Source organism: Erythrolamprus reginae, chromosome 2 (genome assembly GCF_031021105.1).
Source record: "Erythrolamprus reginae isolate rEryReg1 chromosome 2, rEryReg1.hap1, whole genome shotgun sequence".
Taxonomy (NCBI): domain Eukaryota; kingdom Metazoa; phylum Chordata; class Lepidosauria; order Squamata; family Dipsadidae; genus Erythrolamprus; species Erythrolamprus reginae.
In genome coordinates, this window is record NC_091951.1 from 197,459,869 (window position 1) to 197,483,536 (window position 23,668).

General features: G+C 39.0%; 1 protein-coding gene across 1 annotated transcript; it reads left to right on the plus strand.

Moving 5' to 3' along the window:
- The first annotated feature begins 7,026 nt into the window (after positions 1-7,026).
- Positions 7,027-23,441, plus strand: LOC139161645 (hepatic lectin-like). The gene is made up of 6 exons (XM_070741064.1): positions 7,027-7,220; positions 8,070-8,177; positions 9,018-9,095; positions 12,089-12,240; positions 19,613-19,725; positions 21,040-23,441. The coding sequence occupies exons 1-6, from the start codon at positions 7,178-7,180 to the stop codon at positions 21,176-21,178; spliced, it is 633 nt and encodes a 210-aa protein (XP_070597165.1). The 5' UTR covers positions 7,027-7,177; the 3' UTR covers positions 21,179-23,441.
- The last annotated feature ends 227 nt before the right edge of the window (positions 23,442-23,668 follow it).

Genomic DNA, 23,668 nt, shown 5'->3' on the forward strand with positions numbered 1-23,668 from the left:
TGAAGAATACCCTGGATAACTATTTACACAGGATGGTATACTGTCTTGACCAGAGAGTTGGACTAGAAGACACCTGAGGCCATTTTAGCACTATGTTATAATTTACAAAGGCTACTCACCTTCAGAAATGATTGTTTGATTGCATTTAGCTGACCTTAGCTAATCTAGAAAAGTTAAGGAAAATATTTGGATAGGAGACCACAGGAAATTCCACAACTGCAGGGTCTATTAAACACAGTTATTAGTTTAACTAAAACTAGATTAGTGGGAAAAAAACAGACACAAGGAAAGGAAAGAAACGTACTTTCCCTTACATATCATCTCTACTCCTGCTGGTAGAATCAGCTCATAGGTACAAAGAGATGATGCAATCTGCAGCAATTCTTAGGGACACAATGAGAACCCGAGGTCACACTGGAACATTCATTCCATTGGAACATTTTGCAATCTGCATACAAGGGCTGGCTGGTTGGCTCCATCATATTTGGAGTGGGATCCTGCAAAAGAAAAAAAGGCTCATAAATGTTTGGCTGGCAGTGGCTGGAATGCTAAGGGTGCCCCTTTCACATCAAAGAGCTTGAGAGTCAATGCTACTTGTATGGAACCTATGGTTTTGCCACTGAATTAAAGCAGGAGATGGAAATGTAAGAGACCCCAGTCTTGGCCCAGAGTCACAGATTGGGGAAGGACTAGAAGTCACAGTCCCTTGGTTTCTGGCCCAGCATCTTTAGCTAAAATGGCGAAGGAGTTCCAGGAAGACAAATATAACAGCAGCATTATCTTCCTGGAATGCTTAATGTTATCTGCCATCATGCCGAATATGACGAGGGAACATGAAAGATATAGTGGAAATAAGTACAAGAGAACAGGTTGCTGATTTCTAAGTTAAGGATTTCTGCTGACGTGTCACCAATCAAGTCTAAATTTCCTCAGTCTGGATCTACTGAGGATAATTCAGCTCTTCCACTGGCTATTCATAATATTTTAGTTTTAATATATCCCCTACTTTCCTATTAATTATTGTAAGCATCTTATAATCAAGTGAAATAAAATGAAATCTGAGCAAAACAACGTTACCAATAAAAGCAACAACTAGTATTACTGTTTTTGCTTTTACCTGCTGCCAAGCTTAGGAAGCAGCATAATATTTACAAGTTGCCTAAACCAACAAGAACTATGGATCCTGACTCAGTTCACCTTCCAGCAGTGAACTTTGCCAACTGCCAGAGGTCTGAAAAACAGAGAATGCTCCTCCTCCAGCTGTTTCAAATAATATGTTATGTGTGCTCTACCTTCCAGGGTTTGCAATCCTTTAAAAAAAACTTTTTTATTGACAAAACACACATTAAAAAAGGCAACAACAAAAACGAATTAACAGAATATGTGATGAATCTTCTAGTATATACTAAATGTGTATAGTGGTTATAGCCATTCCTGATGAGCTAATTATTACAATGAAGCATTCAATTCTTTGGGAGGAAACAGAACATAGAATAGCAGGAAGGCACCTTGGAGGTCATCTAGTCCAAGCCCCTATTCAAGCAGGAGTCCCTATACAATTTCAGCCAATTGACTCTGTAGTCTCTTTTTGAAAGCCTTCAATGTTGGAGCACATGCAACTTCTGAAGGCAATCCATTCCATTGGTTGATTGTTCTCACTGTCAGGAAATTTCTCCTTAGTTCCAGGTTGCTTCTCTCCTTGGTTAGTTTCCATCCATTGTTTCTTGTCCTGCTTTCTGAGCTTTGGAAAATAATAACACCACCTTGCCTTGGTATGAACCAATGAACTGATGCTGGTCCATTACTTTAAAGAAGTATCGGAACACTGCTATCATGTCTCCCCCAGTCTTTTTCACTAGACTAGACATACCCAATTCCTGCAACCGTTCTTCATATGTTTTAGCCTCCAACCCTCAAATCATCCTTGTTCTTCTTTGTACTCTTTCCAGAATTTCAACATCTTTTTTTACTTTGTGGTCTCACTCGTCATCTTCAGGCTGGTGTTTCTGTCCTTGTTCTAAGGCGAACACTGCGAGACCTGAGCTGCCTTCCTTCTATAAATACTGGTGGCTGGGTGTGGTTTGATGGCTCAGCAATTGCCTGCTGTGTAGAAACTTCCTGGTGAGTCAGTGGGGTAACATCTGGGGTCGTTGATGTAGCTGAGGTATGCTGATTAGTTAATGGTTGTAGATTAGGCGTGATATCCTGAGTAGTTGGAACTGGCAGGCTACTTGATTGTTTTATAATGTGTGTTCTGAGTCTGGTTTCTATGGCTGGGATATGTTTGAGGGCTGGTTTCCAGATGTCTGGTAAGCGGGATGTATCATCCCGCTTGTTCATATTTTGGGGATGTTTTTCTATCTCGATGGCTTCCATGATTATTCTTTTACCCCACTGACTCACCAGGAAGTTTCTACACAGCAGGCAATTGCTGAGCCATCAAACCACACCCAGCCACCAGTATTTATAGAAGGAAGGCAGCTCAGGTCTCGCAGTGTTCGCCTTAGAACAAGGACAGAAACACCAGCCTGAAGATGACGAGTATGACGGTCTTGGTATATTTGGGTTTCTTCCTGTGTAGGATTTGGAAATTTCTGGCGACGTTTCGATGAGGTCCCACTCATCATCTTTAGGCTGGTGTTTCTGTCCTTGTTCTAAGGTGAACACTGTGATTAGTTAATGGTTGTTGATTAGGCGTGATATCCTGAGTAGTTGGAGCTTGCAGGCTACTTGATTGTTTTGCAATATGTGTTCTGAGTCTAGTTTCTGTTTTTATGGCTGGGTTACGTTTGAGGGCTGGTTTCCAGTTGTCTGGTAGGTGGGAGGTATCATCCCGCTTGTTCATATTTTGTGAATAAATAAATAAAACTAGACTCAGAACACATATTGCAAAACAATCAAGTAGCCTGCAAGCTCCAACTACTCAGGATATCATGCCTAATCAACAACCATCCACCATTCCATGCACTCCTCCTACAATTCCTGGAGAGTGGAATGGGGAAGGGGTTTCCAGTTGTCAAAGGACCTTCTCAGTCATTCTGATCATAGTTATACCAAAGTGCTTTTTCAAGAGGCAACTGGACTTTCTTTGAAGATGTTTTGTTTATCATCCAAGAAGCTTCTTCACTTCCAAAGAAGCTTCTTAGATGAAAAGAGAAATGCCTTCAAAGAAAAACAAGAAAGTCCAGTAGCCTATTGAAAAAGCACTTTTGGAATAGCTCCCAAGCTTCATTTTTGGAACAGCTCCCAAGCTTCATTTTTGGAACAGCTCCCAGCTTCATTTTTCAAGCCATGAAACAAAATTCATCCTCAAAAGATCTGCTAGGAAAGTCTAAATGCCCTTCCTGCTATTGGTCTGGAAACTCATGTTAAGAACCAAGTGAGAATTAAGAAGAGAGAGTGGCTCAAATGGATAAAAGAACTAACCAGATGGGCAGGAACAAGGTGAATAGCCAACTGAGTAAGATACAAGCATCTTGCCAATTATTTGGAGAAAAAGCAATCAATGGGGAGGAACGTTTTCATTTCCTGTTGTTACTAGGCAACCTTTAAAATATATTTTCTTGAAAAGTGTGAACAATGGTTGCAGAAACATCTTGCTGTTCTACATATGGAGCATTCTTTTCAGAGTTACAATGGGTTTCAAGCAGTTTAAAGATATATAAAAACCTATCACAGTCTAGTTACTTTTTAATGGTTTTACTTTTCAAAATATTGAAGGATTTTCCCCCCCACCACCAAATGTGGTTATGGTATTAGTGTTTATATGGATCCTTGATAGCAAGATGGTATGAAGAATATAAATAAAGGCAAATATGGGTCTGTGCCTGAAAATATCAATTTCAAGGTATTATGTCTATTATATAGCAGATGTTGGATGTTCTTTCAGTGGCATTTTTTTGGGAGGTCAACAAAGAAGCCCTGTGCCTTTTTAATATTTATTGCATGCATGTTAAAACAGGGGAGAGTTTTGATCACACTGTTGTGGTTCCTATCTTGACAGTTTTGTAACCACCTCACCCACCCAACCCATAGATATTCTTGCACCCCCTTTTCTTTGTGACTTAGACATCTAGTATATAAAAATGTTGTTCAGTGAAAATAAGGTGTTTATTTCATTCATTATATGGAGTATTATTTAAAGAGTCAAATGGATACCTCTAGCCTGTAGTCGTAACATTTTTCTGGCCCTATGAGACTCTGAAGCTGTTGTGGAACACTCCAGTGATAGATTAGAAAGTTATCAGTCAAACATAGTTTCTTCTAAGAGTGCAGGTTTGGCAGCATAGTGGCCATATGCCTGTCTGTGGTACTAAATAAGCACTGCTCAATGGACTTGTCCTGCAGAAAAATATGGTATTAAGGAAGATGCTTTTTAAAAAATCCTGCACCCTTCAATGATAAGAGATTTCATTCCATTATTCTGGATCACCTCATTTCTACTTCATATACCAACTTCTGAAATTTCAAGAATTGACAACTCAATGATGTAATCTGGCCTTGCCTTCAATATCATCAAACTAGAGGTTTGGCTGTCCAAAGACGGACCACAAAAATGATGGAAGGTCTTAAGCATAAAACTTATTAGGAAAGACTTAATGAACTCAACCTGTATAGTCTGGAGGAAAGAAGGGAAAGGGGGGACATGATCAAAACATTTAAATATGTTAAAGGGTTAAATAAGGTTCAGGAGGGAAGTGTTTTTAATGGGAAAGTGAACACAAGAACAAGGGGGCACATTCTGAGGTTAGTTGGGGGAAAGATTAGAAGTAACATGAGAAAAGATTATTTTACTGAAAGAGTACTAGATGCTTGGAACAAACTTCCAGCAGATGTGGTTGATAACTCTACAGTAACTGAATTTAAACATGCCTGGGATACATATATTCATCCTAAGATAAAATACAGGAAATAGTATAAGGACAGACTAGATGGACCATGAGGTCTTTTTCTGCCATCAATCTTCTATGTTTCTATATTTCTAGGGGTGGTTTCTCCTTACCTTCCCCACCAGTGTGTATTGCACACGCATCCCTTCCCAGAAAATAATCAGAAAATAGCTTCTGCACAAGCGCAGAAGCAAAAATCAGCTACTGCACCTGCGTGGAAGCAAAATCAAAGATGGTGGCACCCATGGACCAGAACAGACAGGTGTGGTTCCTTGACAACACCACTGGTTTACTAACGGTTCTAAAGAACCAGTCAGAACCGGTAGGAACCCACCTCTGCATCAAGCCCAAGTCATACTAGGGCCTTGGTCAACAATGAAAGTCAGCTAGGAAGAAGGAAGGAGCCAACAATCAGGACTGAATGGGCCATTTTGAATGCAGGAACATGGAGCAAGCTACAAGCCTCTAGATCCGGATTGCCAACTTTTTCAGCCTTTCGTTGTAAAGTAGCAGCATCCAAACACTACCATCACAGGAGCCTACTACAATCTTCTATGAGATCGCTGAGCTGTCATATGATTTCTACCATTGCAACCTTGATTAACAAATTCAATTGGGAGGGGTTTTCCTTGGGGGAGGATGAAACAAGGGGGGAAAGGCAACTTTAATGCCAATAGAGTTTAAGACAGCTTAAACAATATCAAATAGAGACTTCATTTCCCCATCTGTGCCTATCCAACACCTCCAATCATGCTGGGAGAAGCAGTTGGTCTTTTCCATTTTGGGAAGATGTATTTATTGTATTTATTTTATTTATTTATTTGTCAAAATGTGTACAAAATAATAGATATGGTATGAACATAAACAAAAGCAAAGTAGGTATAGGTAAATTTGGACAATAGGACAATGGGGCAGGGACGCTAGGTACGATGAAGGCAAAGGGTATTTTGCTTTTTATTTCTTTTTGTTTTTGTAATGGGGACAGTCCTTTGGAACAGCCTCCCACAGGAGGTTCAGCTGGCTCGAATACTGCCCATTTTCAAAATAAAAATCTAAATCTGAAGATGTCAGTTTTCGGGAGGATGCTTGGATTTGTCACCCAACTTGCCATCCTATGGATGTAGTGTATATTTTATGATTTGTTATTTATCTATCATCCGTGTGTGTGTGTGTGTGTGTGTGTGTGTGTGTGTGTGTGTGGTCTTGGGCTTTGCTTAGTCCAACGTGGGCAAAAAAGGTGATTCTTTAAATATCAGATACTCAAGCCTTTTAGAGTTTGGGCTATATATGCCAAACAATAACTTGAAAAGATTCCATCCCCCTCAATCACTCTCTAAGTTACTAATTTCTATACCTGAGACAACGTTTGTTTATTTTTTTATTTTTTTATTTATTTAGTTAGTTAGTTAGTTAGTTAGTTAGTTAGTCCAATACACAATACATATTGAAGAGAGTAGTTATGAAGTATTATATATAAAGAAAAGGATAGAAGAAAAGATATAAAAATAGAGAAGATATATGAAAGGAAGAAAAAATATATGATATATGAGATAAGGAGAGACAATTGGACAGGGTATGGAAGGTACACTAGTGCACTTATGTACGCCCCTTACTGACCTCTTAGGAACCTGGAGAGGTCAATCGTGGATAGTCTAAGGGAGAAATGTTGGGGGTTAGGGGTTGACACTACTGAGTGCAGTAATGAGTTCCACGCTTCGACAACTCGATTGCTAAAGTCATATTTTTTACAGTCAAGTTTGGAGCGATTAATATTAAGTTTGAATCTGTTGCGTGCTCTTGTGTTGTTGCGGTTGAAGCTGAAGTAGTCATTGACAGGCAGCATGTTGCAGCATATGATCTTTTGGGCAATACTTAAAATCTTTTTTTTTTCTCCTCTAATTAAAATATTATGAAAAAATAAATAAAACAGAACAGTTTTCAATACTGCTTACTTAGAAATCAACTGATGCATGCAAGGAGGTGAAAGTACTGTATTGATCTCTGGCCAAGAATAGTTTGAAAAGGGGAGGGAAAATCATTGCCCAAGAACAGTTTTTGGAGTTTTTTTAATGCTGTAATGCTCAATCGATGAGGTTGGAGGAGGTGACCACATTAAAAAAGAGAGAGAGAGAGAAAGAAAAAAAATTGAGGCCAGAGGGTGCCAGAGCTGGGATGTAAACTATTCTGTCACTAGCAGTTGGAGCCTGGCCTCTCAGTAGAACTGACAAGGTGAACTACGGTGTCCTTATTTTAGAAAATCAAAATCTGCAAAGAAAGATCTCAACCAAATGGAGGATGAAATACATCACGATGATCTTCGCACTGATAAAAGTAAATATTTTTTTTCTCTTTCTTGTCAATCAGAAATCAGCAGCTGAAGCATCAGATTTCCTCTGACACTGAGATTTAAAATTTTCATTTTAAATTTGTAATCATAGAGTTGGTATAGTGATTAGTGTGTGTTAGACTTCTGTTTGAAAAGATGTTAGAGGAACATCCTCTATTGCAGCTCTTCTTTCATTTTCTTTCATAATGGATAAATTGCCAAAATTAAAGATTCAGAAAATAAAGTTGAGTTAGAATGTTTCTGATTATGCATGTTGAGCTCCAATGCAACTTAAGAGTGCAGATGTAGGAGCTCCAAGCTATTGCTGTCCTGATTTGGTTGCTCTATTTCAGTGTTTCCCAACCTTGGCAACTTGAAGATATTTGGACTTCAACTCCCAGAATTCCCCAGCCAGCGAATGCTGGCTGGGGAATTCTGGGAGTTGAAGTCCAGATATCTTCAAGTTGCCAAGGTTGGGAAACACTGCTTTTAATACCATTTACAAATAATGGCAGGTCTCACATCACCAATCAATAAAAATCAAGGGAATAATATGCAGCCATAGCTAGTATTTTCAGAAAATGAACTGTAATAGAGTATAATGGAAGGGACCTTGGAGGTCTTCTAATCCAACCCCCTGTTTAGGCAGGAAACCCTAAACCTAATATTTGATGATGTCATGTAAGCTCAGGCAACGACATTGCAACATTGGCTCAGTTCATACTACAAAAACCCAACAAGAATAAAAATCCATGTTATTTCACTGACAAAAAATACCTTACTTTCTGCATAATGGCAATGGAAAAATTCCTGCTATTTCTCTGACCCTTCTCTCTCTTTCTTTTTTTAAAAAGGAAGGAATTACCTCTACTACACTCAGAGATCTGACTTCCATATCTATGTTCTGCTGGCAGTCTCTTTTCTCCTAACAATTATTTTCTACATTGCAGTTCTTTCCAAAGGTACGTGTTTCATAATTTTGTTCTTTGTTGAGTAATCCTTGGCTTGGTCTCCTTCAGTTGTGTAGAGAGATACAGTGATACCTCGTCTTATAAACCCCTCGTCATACAAACTTTTTGAGATACAAACCCGGGGTTTAAGGTTTTTTGCCTCTTCTTCCAAACTATTTTCACCATACAAACCCTAGCCGCTGCCACTGGGATGCCCTGCCTCCAGACTTCTGTTGCCAGCGAAGCACCCGTTTTTGCGCTGCTGGGATTCCCCTGAGCTCCCCTCCATGGGAAACACCACCTCCGGACTTCTGTGTTTTTGCGATGCTGCAGGGGAATTCCAGCAGCGCAAAAATGGGTGCTTCGCTGGCAACGGAAGTCCGGACTATTCCTAGAGCAATTACAAACTGTAGGAAATGCGGGGGCTCATAAGTCTTGCAGACCATCTTGACCTTGAATGAGTTACTCATCATGCTAAGACATACACAGGAGCCCTAGTGGTGCAGTGCAGTGATTAGAATGCAGTATTGCAGACTACCTCTGCCCACAGCCAGGAGTTCAATCTTCGTGGGGTCAAGGTTGATTCAGCCTTCCATCCTTCCGAGGTTGGTAAAATGAGGACCCAGATTGTTGGGGGGAATGTGATGACTCTTTCAATTGCTTAGAGATGGCTGTAAAGGACTATGAAATAGTATAGAAGTGTAAGTGCTATTGCTATCATAGTTTGCAAATCCAATCTTGTACAGCTTTAAACCATAACAAGCTAGACAAGCAAACCTATCTGTTTTAAAATGTGAAAAGTTACTGAATCTAAAATGCTGACCTTCTCCCTCTTTGTTGTATTTTTTTCAGCCACAACTCTTTCATCAGAAATAAACAAAATAAGTAAAAGTATGCATAATGCACTACCAGTTGATGACCTTGATAAATGTAAGTCTTGATGAAGGGCAATCATCATGTTATCTTCCTAGAATTCCCAGCTATAAAATGACAGCATTATTTCAAGAACTAGGTGGAAGGGGTCTTCTTTTCTTTAAAGTTTTCTTGTTTATTAGAAATCATAGAAAGTTGGACAGCAAACAGGCCCTTTGAAAGGTTAGGCAAAGTCACTGAACTCTTGTCATCTGCATTGGGCATTTTCTCATCCCTACTTAATAGAAAAGGAATGAACTTAGAATTGTAAATTAAAAATAAATATAATACATATTCTTCCCCATTAGCCAAGAACTGCAATTGGAACAGTGATGGTAAAGTGATGTTTCCAGAGGGGGAGAAACTAAAGGGAGACAGTTACCATGTTTTTCGGAGTATAAGACGCACCTTTCTCCCCCTGAAAGAGGCTGAAAATTTGGGTGTGTCTTATACTCCTAATGTCACTTTTTCGAAGCTTTTTTTCCCCCAGCCCTAACGAGGTGCTAACAATCTTCCCTGCTTACAGGTTTGTTTTCATTGCTACTTTTAAGTTTTTTTCCAGCCCTAAGTTTTTGCAGGCTTGTTTTCATTGCTATTCACTCCAAAAGGTTTTTTTCAGCCCTGATCAGGGGATAAAATTTATTTATTAGATTTGTATGCCACCCCTCTCCGAAGATGTGCTGAAGCTGACCAGATGAAGGATGCTAGCCAGATTCTAGCCAAAATCTACCTGACTATTTTTCTCCCCCAAAACTAATTTTTTTCTTATACTCCAAAAGAATACACTAGTTTTTCTAGATTTGTTAAAATTTTGATGCTTAATACACTACCTTTTTTGTTTAAAACCCACTGGAAAAATCACACCTCCATTTTCTAGATGCAAGTAGTCCTTGATTTACTATCATTCATTTAGAGACCAGTTGAAATTACAATGGGACTGAAAAAAGTGAGTTATGACTGTGTTTCACACTTATGACCGTTGCAGCATCTCCATAGTCTTTGGTCATGAACAGAAGCAGAGTTTGCGCTCCCTTTGCGACCGGCTTTCTGCTGACTGCCAGGTACAGAAAGGAACTAGGAACATTTCAACCCTGAGCTGGGGTAAGAGTAGGAAGTAATAGTGTACCTCTCTCCCATCATGGTTCTCCTGCAATTGGTATATTTGGAGGCATACTGATTGCAGTAATATAGAATTGTAAAAAGAATTTCAGTGCCCGGAGTCACCCAGTTAAGATGGGCGGGCACAGAAATTAAAAAAAATAAATAATCTCCAGTTTTCAAAACAGTAAACTTTAATAGGCTTGTTTTCTATGAGTCTGTTGTTCTTTTAAAAGCCACTAATTCACAGTCCACCTAGCGCAGATCAGCAAATGGAGAATGAACAGCAACCTTGACTTTAATTATTGTGAGCCAAATTATGCACCTTGATTATTATGATTTGCAGAAAAAGGCACCTTAGAACCTCAACCTTATGCTGTTTTCTGCCAAAATCCTGAAGCACAAAGTTAAGCTCTGACCCTCAAGATGCTATTTGTCAAAACATCAGGAAGAGAACAAATTTTCGCACAGATAATGACTTTTCATAGGAAAGTGATACACAGTGCTAGATTGGAGACAGAGGTGCGGTTTTGTGTGTGGGGGGGGGTTCCCCTTAGAAAAGAAATTAATCAGATTAAGTACGATTAAAATGCATATTTAATAAAAATGGTTTTGGCCATTGTTCTGCCGGCGTGTCCCAACCGCCTGTAATTACAGGGTAATTAGTCCAGAAAGACACACACCACACAATAGAAGGAAAACCAAAAGTCTTTATCAACAGAAAAACAGAAACAGCTCCCTTTTTAAATGTCAAAGGGATTTTCTGGTACACACAAGGCACAGGTTAAATGCAATCCAATTTCTCACCCAATAACTGGGAAATTGAGTCCAATTCTAAAGTCCAGAAAGTCCACAGTCTTGAACAGGGAAACAGCAAAAACCACAATCTTGACGAAACTATGAATCAGATAAACTGCCACCAGGCTAAACCAGCATGCTACTCTTTTATCTGTAGCACTAATTACAGCAGCCCCACCCAACCACAGGTGGCCTCACTTATCTCCTGTAATAATCCTTCAGTTGTTCTGTCCTATGCATCACTCTACACATGCGTGGATCTGTCATAAGTTCTTGTTCAGAATCCAGGGATGATAAGGATGATTGATCTCCTCCTGGGCTGTCTGCCAAACTCCCCCCTTCCCTGCTACTCACGCTTCCTTCGTCAGGGGAGCCTTCATCGGGAGATTCTATTGGGAGCAAAACAGACCTGTGGCATGTGGATGTTTCCCCCACATCCACCTCCACATTCCTTGGGGCAGGAGCTGGGCCAGAGCCAACCACAACAGCCATCAGCCACAGAGACCTGGGGAATCTGAAGCAATTCATCTTCCACGTCTATTCCATACCGATATAAGATAGAACCATTGTTGATAGTAATTTTAAAAAAAAATCATCCCTGAAGATGACACAAGATTTTGGGGCTAACTTGCAAAGAGATTGTCTCATGTACTATAAAAACATTTTATGACATTAATCAATGCTTTCTTTCAATGCAGTGCCAGTCAGCCACCTAGTCGATTAAACAAACTTGACTTGTTAATGATTAGTCAGCAGTTTGAGATTTCAGCTTGTGGCAGGATAGGAATTTATTTTGCCATGACTCTCAGGAACTGGCAGCCTAATTAAAAAACCTAGCAAGTCAGATGTCTCCAGGTCTTTCATTGCTTTGCAACATCCCAAGCGTACACAGTACTTCCTTACCCCCCCCCCCTTCATTTTATAGATATTCTATCCTTCTGCCCCCAAAGTTTCAGATTGGTTCTAGCATTAAGTGCTTGGTTAGTTGAATCTGTCCAAGGAAAACCTGGAATTCTGACTCAAAAATGGAGATGGAAATTGCAGTTGACCAAAAGTCACAGCGATTTGTATGTTTAAACAAATCAAGATTAACTCTCTCTCTTTTATTTAACCAGTGTTCCCTTGTGGCCCTAACCACACACAGTGGGAGTACTTTAATGGGAAATGTTATTACTTCTCTCTGAAGAGGGTAATCTGGAGAGCCGCCAGTGATGAATGCAGGGACAATCGTGCCCAACTGGTTGTCATCAATGATATGGCCGAACAGGTAACAAGAGGGGACTGTAATTGCTTCCTTGGAGGTCAGACAGGACTCATAACTATGAGATATGGAGAGTATGAAAAGTTAAGAAGCTTGCTACATTCAGCGAGACTCTTCTCTGCCATGTCTACATGCATGATGGATTTAGACTAGGGAGACAGAAACCCAGCCATGAATTTTAGGGAGTTATCTTGATTGAGATGTATTCTTTCAGTCTAATCTATCTTCTTCCAAGAATAAAACAAAAGGGTGGGGGAAGAGAAAGCAAAAGGACCATGAGTTTCTAAGGATAGAGTGGCAAGCAAATTTTATGGCAAATAAGTAGAACAAATAAGACACAATTAGTGGGAGCCAGACTATCTGTATGAGACATATGGCTCAAGGGATCTATGGATGGATGAGTGGATACTTAAACCTTAGAAAAGTCATGGCACAAAAATCACATTTATATATTTTTTATAAAGGGTAAAAGTTGCATGCATGGGCAATTTTTTTTAATTTGCTTCACCCAGAGAACTATTCCTGTTTTATTTATAACAATTTTATTAAAGATTAGTCAGAGAAACGTAATACAAACTACAAAAGATAAAAATTGTAGGAAAAAAGCTACAGAAAAAAAGAAAGAAAAAAAGTGATCCTCTCCTGCTTCAATCCCCAGGAAATATAATTAAGATTAACTAGGGAACAATTCCAAGACTGAGCAAATAACAGAGACCAATCCTAGATGCATTTTAAAGGAGAAGCAGCAGCATATGCATTCACTTATATGCAGAGAATGAAAAAGAGAGAAGGAATTTGCTGGGAATTGAAACCCCACCAGCTATTTATATCTTTTTAAGGAGGTATCAACAAAATAATTAATCAAGCACAGGATTAAAAGAGGCAGGGAAAGGCAAGGATGCCTTCCTCTAGATTCTAGAACATGGGTGTCAAACTCAATTTCATTGAGGGCCACATCAGGGTTGTGTTTGACCTTGGAGGTGGGGATAGGGGGCCTGGCTAGGTGGGGCATGGCCTGCTTAACATCACTCATGCCAGGGTGTCTGTGGTGGCCCGAGTGCTCTGCCAGTGAAAAGGGGCTCACAAGTTCTGTTTTTGGCCATGGTGGCCTCCTGCTGCACTCTGCCAATGAAAATGAACTTCGCGGTGGCTGTACATGCCCCCCAGGGCTCTGTTTTCAGGCACGACAAGCTCATGCCACCCTTTGCCAGGGAAAACAGAGCTCAGGGGGTCTCACACAACCCATGTGTCTCCATTTTCGGCTCTGAACACCTCCTGCCACCCACTGCCAGTGAAAATGAAGCTGGGGGGATGCATATGGCCCCCAGCTTTTCTTTTTGCTTTTACAGTGGTACCTCTACTTAAGAACGCCTTTACTTAAGAACTTTTCTTGATAAGAATCGGGTGTTCAAGATTTTTTTGCCTCTTCTTAAGAACCATTTTCTACTTAAGAACCTGAGCCCGGAAAAATTTCCCAGGAAATTTGAGAGTGGCATGAAGGCCCGGCCAGTTTCCTGCTATTTCTCTCTCTGGCGCAGAGTATTGGAGGCAACCTCGCACCGGGTGTATGGGAGGCATGTGCTCCTCCTCGCTGCCTCAGAGTCCTTCTTTTTTTTTAAGCTTTACGTTTTGGATTTTTTTTTATTCCCCTCACCTCACCTTCTTCCTTCAGCAGCAACTGTCATCCTCCTCTTCTTCCTCCTCCTCCTCCCACCCAAATTCCAAGCTTTTATTCATTCCTAATGGGTTTGCACGCATTATTTGCTTTTACATTGATTCCTATGGGAAAAATTGCTTCTACTTAAGAACTTTTCTACTTAAGAATCTAGTCATGGAACAAATTAAGTTTTTAAGTAGAGGTACCACTGTATTTTTAATATGCTTATAGGTATTATAAATTGTTTAATGTAGGCAAATATAATTATTAATAAAACTTAAGACTGTTAAATATTGACATGAATTAAGAAGAAGAAATGTAAGTAAAATGAATGGAATGTATCAAAGTGATATAATTGATTATGCTTAAAATTAGCAAATACCTATATTACCAGAAGGAGGATTATAATTAAAGTAAATGTTATAAGGTTATTTGAGGTGCATAAATATATGTAATTTGAATGATTATTAATTGGATTTGGATTAAAATTTAGAATTAGTGAATATATATTGTACCACCAAGAAGAAGATAAATTAAGAGGAAGACGAATGGAATGAAAAAGATGGATGAACTTTGGAATCTGCTCCCTATTAGATAGGCTATTAAATAGAAATTATATATAAAGAATTTATAATTGGAATAATCAATATAAGTTAATGTGGAATTACTATTGGGTATGGAGTTTTAGTTATTAGATAAGTAAATAAGGATGAGAAGGCGGCATTACGGCTTAGATTTAAGAAGTTAGAGGTATTTTATTAAGCATGTGAAGGGATATTAACAGTAAATTTATTTAGAAGATAATTGGTTTATCAGGATGACAAAATTAGAAAAAGAGGCAGCAAGAGTTAAGCAATATATGCCAAGGGCTAAGAGATAATAGAATGGATATGTGATCTTTTTAAATTAAAATTGTATTTAAGGAGACATATGTTTAAGCTGTATTGAAGGTATAGGATATTGTAAGCATGTTTTTATGGTGTCGTCCCTGTGTCAGCAAAAATGGAGCTTGCTCATATGTGCACCTCCCCCTCAGTGGCTGTGGATTTTTCTACACCCCCAAGCTCTGGTTTTTCCATGAGAGAGTGGCAGGAGGCTGTCACAGACAAAAATGGAGCCTGGGAGGGCGTGTGCAGCCCTCTTCAGCTCCATTTTCACTGACGAAGGCACTGCAAGACAGTCCTTTGGGCCAGATCTGGCCTGCAGGCCTTGGGATTGACACCCCTGCTGTAGAAAAACTAACAGTTCAAAAGAGTTTAATCCTTGTAAACAGAAAGATCACATTCTTTTCCATTTCTGATTTTATTTTTTATTTCAGATACAGAAATAAATCAGCTCAGGTAACAATGATGTGAAAACAATGCCCCCACTCCCTTCCCCTGGTCCAATTTTTCAGGGTTGTACAAAAAGGTTTGTCCTGTGAAAAGATATGTATGTGATATTAATCCCAAATTACATATTTGGGGAGATATGCATTGCATGATATCAGCTGAATGGAGACTATTACAAGCCCTGTACATAAATAAATTATAAAATTTGGATAAACTTTCTTGAAAGGCAGTCCTTTACCATTACCCATATACATATACCTTTATACAGATACCGCTTAGATCAGAGGTCCCCAGCCCTCTAAACCAGGGGTAGGCAAATTTGGCTCTTCTCTGACATGTGAACTTCAACTCCCAGAATTCCTAAACTAGCATGATTGGCTCAGGAATTCTGGGAGTTGAAGTCCACATGTCATAGAAGAGACAACTTTGCCTACCCCTGGTCTAGACCAAGGGTAGGCAAAGTTGCTCTTCTATGACATGTGGAATTCAACTCCCAGAATTCTTTTTTTTTCATAAGTTTTTATTGATTTTTTTTTAAAAGAAAAAAGAATATATATCATATATACTGTACTTTGTTAAACAGGTCATACTCCGTGTCTATTACATCTTATATCATCATTTCTTATACTTAGTGTTATATTAGATTATATACGTTCACATATATGAAAACAAGCCTAAATACTCTAGATTTTATAGAGAGTGGTAATTGAGTGAAAATAATTGTTTCATTGGTTTATGTATTTTTATATTCCTATACAGTGGTACCTCATCATATGAACTTAATTGGTTCCAGGAGGAGGTTCGTAAGGTGAAAAGTTCGTAAGATGAAACAATGTTTCCCATAGGAATCAATGTAAAAGCAAATAATGCATGCAAATCCTTCAGGAAAATCCCAAACTTTAGAAGGGAGGCAAACAGAGGGCAGGGAGGAGCAGCTAAAGGGGGCGGGTGGAAGAAGCAAGGCTAGGCTAAAGGGTGAGTGGGAAGGAAGAAAGGCAAGGGGGGCGCCCCTCCCTTTTCTTTCTTCAAAAGACACCGTTTCAGTTCCTTTGCAAGCACGTTGTTCTCTGCAAATGTTTTCCTCCCCCAAGCTGCCCCTCCCCCCTCCCTTTTCTTTCTTAAAAAGACACCCTTTCAGTTCCTTTGCAAGCACGTTGTTCTCTGCAAAATGTTTCCTACTCCAAGCAGCCCCTCCCTTTTCTTTCTTCAAAAAAGGGGGAAAAAAGAAACCCCTTCATCCCAACAGCAGCTGCTTGGGTTCGTAAGGTGAAAATAGTTTGAAAGAAGAGGCAAAAAAATCTTAAACACCAGGTTCGTATCTTGAAAAGTTCGTTAGAAGAGGCGTTCGTAAGATGAGGTACCACTGTATTTGTTTTTTATCTACATATATATATACGCTGATACTCTGTATTGTTATGTGTGGTTTTTATTACGGATCCATTCGTGCCATTTTTGCCATGTCTCTTTGGTTTCTTTATTTTTTATTCCTTTGATTGCATTTGTCATTTCATCCATGTCTGCGCATCTATAGAATTTTTCTATAATTAGGTTTTTGGGTAGAGTCTGATCGTTTTTCTACATTTGCGCAATTGAGATTCTTACCGCGATAATTATATGTGTCATGAGAGAAAGCGGTTTTTTGGGATATTGTTTTTTCCAGATTCTTAGAAGCATACCTTCTGGTGTGAATTCTATCTCCTCCTTTGTAATTTCTGTGAACCATCTATGTATATTTTTCCAAACATTTTGAATTTTGGGGCAGGACTACCACATATGGAAGAAAGTACCTGTCTGTTTCTTACATTTCCAGCAGTTATCATTTAATTTTTAATAGATCTTTGCAAGTCTTGATGGGGGGCAGGTGCCATCTGTAAAAGAGTTTATAGAAGTTTTCTTTATAAGCAGCTAACAGTGTAATTTTTAATTATTCCATGATTTCTCCCAGTCTGCTAAGTGTATATTATGTTGGATATTTTTTGTCCACACTATGATGGGGTCTTTAACTATATCTTCCGGTCTGTCGTGTTCTAAAAGTTGTAAATTTTACATCCAAATGGAGATCTAAAAGCTGGGCAGGAACTCGAACTACAGAACAACAAGTTAGACTGGTGGATATATTTACAAATTAAATCTAGGTATATTAACTCCCAGAATTCTTGAGCTAGCATGATTGGCTCAGGAATTCTGGGAGTTGAAGTCCACAAGTCATAGAAGAACCAACTTTGCCTACCCCTGAACTAGACTATGGCCCATTAGTGGGCCTTGAGCCCTTGAACCGGGCTGTGGAAGTGGCGGGCGAGCAATCCCCACTTGCACTTGCATGCTCCATTTGCATGAGCAGCAGGCGCAAATGTATCTGTGGGTGCATTTACTCACTGCTTGCATGGAACCAGCTGGAAAGGTTGAAGAACACTGTCTTGATTGAACTTAGAAACCACAAAAAATCTCCACGTGCAATTGCCTTTGATTGCTTTTGAGCTTCCAAATGACTTCATTTTAGGAAATTGATCCAACCCAACATCAGCCATTACAAACTAACTATTTTCTATTCAGTATTTTACCCATACTGGCCTAAGATAGGCTCACCTATGCATCTTATGAAACACACTGCAGCTTTTAAACAAAATGTGTTATCAGTGCTACTGATTTCCTGGTTATTTGTCAACATACACTGTAACACAGAGCTCTCCTCCTATTTCAGCAAAGTTTCTAGTTAATTTTAGCACAAATGTTCACAGCTACCAATCACTGCTGGACCTCTGCTCTTAGGAGGTGACCACCTCATTGGAATACTATTAGCATACGAGGCATCAGAGAGACTTACATGTAGCCTTCATTTAGTAACTGCCTCTTTTAGTAACCGTTCATGGTTACAGCAGTGATGAAAAAGTAATTTTATGACCAATCCTCACATTTATGACCATTTATTTATGGTTACTATAAATAAATTACTATTTATTTCTTATTAGATTTTAGATTCTTATTAGATATTAGATTAGATTTATTAGATTTATTAGATTTATTAGATTTATTAGATTTATTAGATTTATTAGATTTATTAGATTTATTAGATTTATTAGATTTATTAGATTTATTAGATTTATTAGATTTATTAGATTTATTGGCCGCCCTTCTCCTCATGGACTCAGGGCAGCTTACAGGGTAAAATATAAACAAAGATAAAAAATTGTACAATACAATCAAAACATTAAGCAAGAGTAGAGAATTTCTACTCCAGCAGTTGCTGAACTATGATTCCCATCATTTTTCACTATTGACAACCATCCTAGAACTATTGGGAGTTGTGGTTCAACCATGCTAATCAAGGCACAATTTTCCTAGCCCTATTTGTATGAAGTGCTACACCCTCTCCCAGGATGCACCATTTTATTTTTCTGTTTTGCTCCAATCATCCTTGTAGTCTTAAGCCCCTGAATATATATACCCTTCAGTGAACTTCTTTGGAAATTTTTGTTGTTCAGGTTCTTCATCTCACCCTTTTTGCTTATATGTGTACATTTGTGCAAAATGTGGATTCTCTCAAAGATTGTTGGTACTTGTTGTGATTCAGCCTGAGGCTGCTCAGGGACCAGCTGTGTCTCTGCTGGCTCCATGCCCGGAGGAGGATGACAGCGCAGAGGAGGGGGCTGAACAGTCGGACGGGGGAGAGGAGAGTCAGGAATGGGATGAAGTAGAACAGCATGAGAGCCCCGGGGGGGGGGCTCTCCCCAGCCAGTAGCTTGGAGTCATTAGGTGATGACGCACAAGCTGTCATTGGCATGAGACAGAAACGTTCACAGCAACGAAAGGAGCAGTTAAAGAAATATTTTCACCCTTGAATTAGAAACAGCTGGGTTTGGGTGTGGTCCTCATCAGCAGGGTTTAAAAGGCAGGCAAGGCCTTGAAGCCATGTGGAGTGTTATCAATTGGAGTTGCGGTGACCTGTTTTGATTCTCAGAGTCTCTGATCTTGGCTTCTGGCCTCGCAGTCTGGAAGACTCGTGGGAGGCGTCTGTTTGCTATCTACAGCTTCGTCTTGGCAGCAAGAATCTGGTATTGCTTCATGGACTATTCCCTTCGTGTATATATTTGAAGTTCCAGCGTTTTTCCTGTTTGTAAGGACATTTTCTGTTACCTGTGTTTTCCTTGAATTATATAAACTGCCTTTGCCTTTTACCAGTGTGTCTGGCTTCTCTTTTTGGGTTGGTATTGGCTTCTGGAGTGACCCAGACAGAACAGTACTTAATTCATTTCCATGGACAGTGCATTTTGGTTACAAACAAATCCATGTTTGTTTGTAGCCCAATAACAAAATTGTGGTCCAAGACACAGATTCACATTATCCTAATTTTCACACCTTTGCTCTACTTTTCTATCCCGTTCTTTTGCAGTATTTCCTTGAGACACGAGCCAGGAATGATCGTTATTGGATAGGACTTACAGATATAGACGTAGAGGGTGAATGGAAATGGGTGGATGGTAGCAGTTACAGAAATGGCTTCAGGTAAGCATTGAATTTCATTTGCCTATCTCCAGATCCCAAGTGTCAATGCGAATGTTTTCCCATATAATCTCTCAAAAGCTTCTTTTAAAACAGAAACAAACTTTTTCAAAGTCAAAAGCCACACATTGGTCAAGTGCAGGGGTCTTCAACCTTCGCAACTTTAAGACTTGGGGACTTAAACTCCCAGAATTCCTCAGCCAGCAAATATGGCAGAGGAACTCTAGGAGTTGAAGTCTCCAAGTCTTAAAGTTGCTAAAGTTGGAGACCCCTGGTCTAGTGGGCTGCCCTCCCCAAGATTCAGTCATATCTCACTCTGACAATATGACAGTAACTACAGGTGAAACTCAAAAAATTAGAATATCATGCAAATGTTCATTTATTTCAGTAATATAACTTAAAAGGTGAAACTTAATATATGAGAGATATTCATAACATTCAAGGCAAAATAGTTCAAGCCATAATTTTTCATAATTGCGATGATTATGGGGCACAGCTCATGAAAACCGCAAATCCCCAATCTCAGAAAATTAGAATATTACATGTGATCAATAAAAAAAGGATTGTACATATTACCATATCAGACTTCTGAAAAGTATAAGCATGCACATGTACTCAGTATTTTGTTTCGGCCCCTTTTGCAGCAATTGCTGCCTCAATGCAGCATGATATGGACGTTAACAGCCTGTGGCACTGCTGAGGTGTTATGGAAGACCAGGATGCTTCTATAGTGGGCTTCAGCTCTTCTGCATTGTTCCATGTCATGTCTTTTATCTTTTCTCGGCAATGCCGCATAGATTCTTTTTGGGGTTCAGGTCAGGTGAGTTTGCTGGCCACTCAAGGACAGTAATATCATGGTCATTGAAGCAGGTTTTGGTGCTCTTGGCAGTGTGGGCAGGTAACACAAGTCCTGCTGGAAAATTTAAGTCACCATCCCCATAAAGCTCATAGGTGGATGGAAGCATGGAGTGCTCCAAAATCTCCTGGTAGACAGCTGCATTGACCCTGGGCTTCATGAAACACAGTGGGTGAATACCAGCAGATAACATGGCTCCCTATATCAACATAGACTGTGGAAACCTTTGCATCTCATTTGGAAACCAAGGACCCAGAGTATGGAGGAAGAATGGAGAGGCACACACTGCAAGATGCTTGAGGTTCAGTGTAATGTTTCCACAGTCTGTGTTGACAAAGAAAGGGCAAAGAAGGAAAAAAAGTCTTCTGACACGTTATCAAATAATATTTCTGTTACTGCTGGAGCTTTTGTAGACTTTAGTGAACTATTGTTTAAAACATGTTTTTTTTCCCCCATCTCAGGCACTGGAAGCAAGGGGAACCTAATGATCAATCAAATGAGGACTGTGCACATCTCTGGGACAAGGGAGAATGGAACGATGTTTACTGCACATATTTGTGCTACTATATCTGTGAAAAGTCCTTGCCAAGAATCTTCTAGAAATCCTGAGGGCCTAATTGCCAAATACTGCAGATTTTACCAGAAGTGTTTTATATCTCACTTTTAAAGACCTTACTATTATAAATCCCAAATTATTTTTATTTTTAATGTATTTATTTTTATTTTTACTATTACTGCCAATTGCCAGCATTTAGTTATTCTGTAATTTTCTGCAGCTGAACTTGCTAGTCTGGGTTTTAATATACTTTAAGGCAGTGATGGGCTACCAAAAGTTTTACTACCACGCCATGGGCGTGGCTTATTTTGTGGGTGTGGCTTGATGGTCATGTGACTGGGTAGGAGTGGCTTGCCGGCCATGTGACCAGGTGGGAGTGGCTTGACAATCATGTGACCAGGGGGTGGCTTAAAGGTCACATGACTGGGTGGGAGTGACTTGCCGGCCATGTGACCAGGTGGGAGTGGTTAGAACAATTAATGAATCTGTGGAACAGCCTGCCACCAGACGTTGTTAATGCCCTAACACTGGAAGTTTTTAAGATGTTGGATACCCATTTGTCTGAAGTAGCATAGGGTTTTCTGCCTAATCAAGGATTGGACTAGAAGACCTCCAAGGTCCCTTCCAATTCTGTTGTTATTATTATACAAGGCAGTTAGAAAATGTTTCACATTTTAAAATATCTGTACAAGCCACAAGAGACATCTCTTTAGAGGAACATCTTCCCACCTTGTAGACAGTTCTTCCGGAAACCAACAACAACCATAAACAACTTCTACCTATAGTATCCACATGCTCCAGTTCAGGAAACTGACTCGAACTATACTGTATAGTTCCAACACAGATCGGTTTGACATGCCTTGATTTTTAATGAATTATCTACTTTCAGTCTTTCTAGGACAGTGGCTCTTAACCTGGGGGTCAGGACCCCTTTGGGGGTCGAATGACAATTTCACAGGGGTCGCCTAAGACCATTGGAAAAAACAAATTTCCTATGGTGTTAGGAACTAAAGTTTCTATTCTGGCACCTTGGAACATATTTTTACAATCTGATCAATCAGGCGTTTACAGTGGGGGTGTCTCTCTGACCTTCCTGCCAATCACCTTAAAGCTTTGTTGGGAGAAGTGGTGCTAGACTTATAGTTGGGGGTCACCACAACATGAGGAACTGTATTAAGGGGCCGCAGCATTAGAAAGGTTGAGAACCACTGCTCTAGGACTTTCAGATGACTTGCACCTTGTTTGGGGGTTTTTTGTTTTGTTTTTGTTTTTTGCAAAAGCAACATTATTTAGCAGCAATTAAAAGCACCTTCAATGAGAGTTTTAAAAAAACAACATCCAATTAGAAAAAGCCATACTTTTAAACATTTGTACAGAAATAAGTTGCTGATTTTTTTTAAAACTGAAAATGTGACATCTACATTTACAAAAAAAATTAGAAGAGAATTTGTCATTATCTTGCATATAAACATTAAACATGACTAATTTGCTTTTGGTTACATACACAGACTTGTAAATCTTCCCCCAAAAGCCTGGATGGCAGATAATCAGATGACAACTCTGCTAAGCATCAAAATGCCACTTAAATAGTTGAACTAATTTCAAACTAGATTTTGATTTTCTTTCTCTCTCTCTCTCTCTCTCTTCCTTCTTTCCTCTCTTTCTTTCTTTGTTTCTCTCTCCCTCCTTCCCTCCCGCTTTTGCTTATAAATTAAAAGCAGTGTGAGTCAACAGGACTGAAAAACTTGCACCTTCTGAAGTTTTTCTAGAATGAAAATTTAAATACAAGAGAAAACACTGTGTTGGTAGATGACAGATTATGCTAGTTCATAAAGTAAACAAATCTGTATACTGTAAATGAAGAACTCCCCATTTCCTTGCTTAAGGAGTATGAATTGGTGGTACTTAAAAACATGTGCCTTCCTGGTGTGAGGAACAACAAACTGGCTGAGGAACAACAATAGAATGGAAGTGGAAATTTTAATTTCTACAAAGCAGACGCTACAAAATAATTTCCTTTCTTTATATAATTTTCAAAAGGTATTTGGAAAAGAAATTTCATTACAAGATAGTTCAACACATGCTTCTAACATTTCATTCACAGAACCAACCAAATTTCTTTTTTTATCAGAATGTTTGCAATTTTTTGATCTAAATAAATATTTATTAACTTAACTTTTTAAAAAAGTATTTTAAAGCTCTCCTGTACTCAGTACTATTTAGTACTGAGAAATTGAATATTAATCTAAGTTCTAAATCTTATGGATCAATTCTATATAAAAATATTTTCTGAATGTGATGAAGGTATACATGGTTGTTCTGTGATTTTCTGAATTGTTTAGCAAGATCAATTAAGGATTTTAATTTAAAACTAATGTGTACACTCTTTTTTTTGGCCCATTATGGCCCATTTGATCAAAACATGATCATATTTCATATATCAATATAAGTAGAACATGGTATAAAATCAGGAAAAAATGCAGTTTAATTAAAATGGACCAAAATATCCTTTAAGAGGCCAGATATTGAATAAA